This window comes from Seriola lalandi, unplaced genomic scaffold (assembly GCF_002814215.2).
Source record: "Seriola lalandi dorsalis isolate HSWRI2012SDOR001 ecotype SW California unplaced genomic scaffold, Sedor1 jcf7180002054947, whole genome shotgun sequence".
NCBI classification, from domain to species: Eukaryota; Metazoa; Chordata; class Actinopteri; order Carangiformes; family Carangidae; genus Seriola; species Seriola lalandi.
In genome coordinates, this window is record NW_019525498.1 from 1,297,633 (window position 1) to 1,302,060 (window position 4,428).

Genomic DNA, 4,428 nt, shown 5'->3' on the forward strand with positions numbered 1-4,428 from the left:
CCCCTCCCTCCCTCCCTCCACTGCATTATCAAAAACAGGCTGAGGACGACTTGTGGCTTGTTGCTGGGATAAAGAGGAACTGTGAATATGCAACATGCTGTTGAATGTGGATGTAAATGTTAATGTGCAGCAAAAGGTCAAGAACATATACGACAGGAGGTTTGCTCATTACTGGGAGTGTTTGTACAGCGTCGCTGACAGTGTTTGCACCATATGGCTCGTACCCTCCCTCCAGGTGAACATGTTACAGTGGAAACCAGAGCCCCTTACATAACAGCACACCAGCCTGTCAAAGAGGCCACATTCTTCCTCTATCTGCAGCCTCAGAGAGGAGCGGCTGAGTGGCACGCTGACCGGCCCTCAGGCAGCACCACCCCCACCGCAAATACTACACACTCAACGCTGAGTGCTGGCTGGAAACCATGTGAAAGGTTGAGTCCCTCCAGCTCCTCTTATGGACAGTTCATAACAAAAACAAAACGTTGGAGCGGTAGAGAGGTGTCTAAATCCAGAGCGGTTTCAACTCACCTCATCAGAAAAGCATAAATAAGACTGATTTCATTTAGCTAGAAAATAGCGTCTGAACGGGATGAAAGAGAGAAAACCTTGTTACTTGTAAACGCAGCACATTTGCATTAAAAGCAGGATATTGAGAATTTAAAGTGTTGTTCTAACGGTCTCTTTGTTTATTCTAATCTAATCACAGCGCAGAACGGTTAAATCTACTGTTCACGTCCACGGAGCCTTTAACAATCCTCAACTCAGCACTGAGCAAATAAACACAAAGACACACACATTAGGAGAGATAAAGGACACAGAAGCCCATTTATCACAAGTTAATTCTCTCATCATCAGTTCACAAATCAAACTAACCTGTGTTTTCTTCCCACTGCCAAAGTCATCACCAGTGATTTAAAGGGCAAATGAGTGGATTTCAGCAGGTAGATAAAATGCAAACCACACACCATCGAAAGGCCAGCTGAGCTCCAAATGTTTCGTGCAGGTCTAACGTTAAATAAATTCACTTTGACAGAGCCAGGTGAACTTTTCTCCTCATTTCCAGTCCCGATGCTAAGCTAAGCTAATCACTCCAGCTCTGGCCTCAGGACTGGACAGGCCCAGAACGTCAGGAACTGAACTGAAAGCGACTACACTTGAAATATATTATTAAAAGAAATGAATGGGATTATTACGGTTCATGAAACAGATTTCACAAACTGTTGAAACTGTTGCTGTTAGAATTAAACAGAAACACACAAACATGTAACTTACAGCAATTTCCCTGCAGGCGGACATCGATATTCCAGTGCCTTCTATTTGTTTCAGTGCATACTCCTTCTCATCTTTCCTGTGGAGACAAAAAACAGAAAACGGGAACAACTTTACTTTTTGGGATTAGACCATGAAAGCAGGATGTGTTTTGGGGAATAACAGATGAAGAAATGCAAGAGTCTGTTGCTTCCCTCCTGGCATTTGTCATTTGCCCTTGTGAATCACATTTGTGCATGAAAATCAGCTAATAAGTGAAACGTGACACTGTAGGGCTGAGCACGTTCAGCAGATAAATATTGATTATTTGAGTGTTCCAGTGTATGAAATCCAGCCTGAGCGCAGACCGGGTGGAGAAAAATAAAGAGCTAAAACATATTCTGCTTAAAACACTGCTAAAAAGGCTAATTAAAATATAAACGCAGATCAAACACGTCCTCGTGGTTCTAGGATCAAACCCACTTCAACCTAATTGGCATTGGAGATGGTCATGGATTAACTGGAGCTCTCCGGCTCACATCTCTAATGCTGACTGAGCTGCGCAGAGAGAATATAACATTTAATCTTTTCCTCGTGTGATTTTAGTCAAATTCACATAATAAAAGTTTATCCGCCTTAATGAGAAACACACAAATGACATGTAGATGTGAACAGTGAAGTCAAAGGTCCCCAGTGTCTCCGTCTGAGGAGAGGATCTTCGCAACAGGTCTGGCCGTGCACCGACTCACCAACACGCCAACACGCCAACACGCCAACATCAGAAACTACTAACCAAACAATGATCACATCAAAGACAAAAACCACAGCTACTTACACACCCACATGTATGTTATTTAATGACAGGAAATTACCATTAAATAAACTCATGTGTACTCACCAGAGAAACAATAACGAAGGGCTCAAACTTCTTTTAAATTGCCCCCTGGGGACAAATAAAGTTTATCAAATTGAATTGAATTGAAATTAAGTTTATTTTTGGGAGGACAGAAACAGCCACAATATTACATGGTACAAACTGTAATATCGGATCACAGTATTAAGCGGAGGCAAAAACAAAAAAAAGAAAGAAAAATCTAATTTCTAGACCATAAAGTTCAGTTTTTATTCCTGGAGTAAATCATGCTTTCCTTTTCAAACTCTTTTATTGTGAAAAGCTTTCCAGAAATGTATCTCACAGGTGATAAAAATGAACGACCTAAACTTGTGATGGATATTTGAGCTGAAGTACCAACTCTATTGGTAACGCTTCACTGCTCCGCTTACTGGAATACGCCTGTTTCACAGCGTTCTGCCGAGTCCTGGCAGGAAAAGCACAGGTGTAACTAATAACATCAATGGTGGCCGCATTCCTACTCACATAGTCACAGCTGAGAAAGACACCATGTTCACCATCAATGCACTGGGCCATCACAAATTACTTAACCACAGTATCCTGGAGGCAAAGCATGACAGAGTAAATCATCACCACTACATCTATTCGTTTCTACAGCTGAATGTAGGAGCCAACACCTGCATGACTTCATTACCCTGCACAAGATCTACAACACTGATGAGGATGTTATCACCTCACAGCGTTAAACAAGCTCTCAGGTGTTAACTGCTGCAGAGATAACTGCCTGTGACCTGCCTGTGTTTCACCCTGTGACCTCCCATCGCATCTCTATTATCCAGCGCTGTAGAGGTGAATACAATAAGACGCCGCCTGCAGCCTCGACTCAGTGAATCGATGATGAGCGGAGAGAGGGCCTGTAGTTCTGATCCACTACCAGGTTCTTTTACCTTTAATGTTTCCTTACACAATATTCTATGTAAAACATGTAACTACACACAACCTCTTCAGTCACTCACATCTGACACATCTGGCTGATACCAGACCCCTGTAATAGTAATATTGTCATAGGCTTGTCTTTAAAAATGCTATAATTACAATTTTACCACAACAGTTACTCACGAGTATCATATATATATATTGTTCTTGAACAATAACTGAATTTTATAACTTTTAAAGATTATAACAACAGTAAAGTTTTTCATATGAAACAGTGTCGTCCAGCCCGTGTTACACTACACTACACTCATTTCTTATTTGTTTGAGCAGCAGGTAAAAAAAAAAAAAAAAGCAAAGACGTGCAACTTATAGAAGAGAGAAAAGAAAGTTTTCATGCTCCGTCCTCCTAAAAGCATTTCAGTCGTACTACTCAAATAAACAAGGAATTTGCCAGTTTGTGCAACAAATATTGACACTGCTGTTATAGTATCAGAACTTCCTGCTGCTGTTATATACACTGTATTCACACTTGCTTTTCATTGTAATATGATTTACAGCAACAGTGTAAAGGGCAAATTAGAAAATGGTTAAACTATTGACTGTGAGTATAAAAATGTTTGGCAGTGCACAGTGTTAAAAATGGGGGGAGCATGGGGTGATGAAGAAACAGTATTTAATGTGAATTAGTCACATCTGGTTATGTGTCACATCTGGCCCAGACCCGATCCCTCTACCAGTGCAACGTTTAATTATATTGTTCAGTAACATTTTTCATGTGAAACAGTCACACCCAGCCCATACGTGATCTCTGTTATAAGGTCATTATAAAGTATAGGCACCAAAATCTTCTTTCATTACACTCATTTCTTACTTTGTTTGAACAGCAGGTTAAAAAAAAAAAAAAAGCAAAGACATGCAACTTATAACATAAAAGAGAGAAAAGAAACTTATATAACTCAAAATAAAATTGCACTCTAGAGTATTTTTGTGAACAGGGAATTTGCCAGTTTGTGCACCAAATATTGACACTGCTGTTAGACTGTGAGAACATCTGTCCATCTTCCTGTTGCTGTCATATACACGGTATTCACACTTGCTTTTGGTTTTAATATGCTTTACAGCGACGGTGGAAAATGCAAAATTAGAAAAGGGTTCACTACTGACTGTATAAAAAGTATAAAAAGTTTGGCAGTGCACAGTGTTTAAAAAATGGGGGGGGGGGCAGCTTGTCCAAGAAAAGGCGCTGAAATGTCAGTACCGCGTGAAATGACGTTAGCTGTGTTCTCCGGTGCGTTTACGTGCAGTAAGAGTTAGCTATCTCCTCTGCCACCGTAAAGACTTCACTAAACATAAATAACAACGCTGCTTTAGTGTGTTGTTTCGGGGGAGGG

The 4,428-nt window shown here is 40.6% G+C and overlaps 1 protein-coding gene across 1 annotated transcript in view; it reads right to left on the bottom strand.

The window, feature by feature from the left end:
* cdk19 (cyclin dependent kinase 19) overlaps positions 1-4,428 on the bottom strand; it is a 37,726-nt gene that overhangs the window by 32,810 nt on the left and 488 nt on the right. The window contains exon 2 of the mRNA XM_023394282.2: positions 1,273-1,348. Coding sequence (XP_023250050.1) covers positions 1,273-1,348 — 76 coding nt within the window. The remainder of the gene's footprint in view (positions 1-1,272; positions 1,349-4,428) is intronic.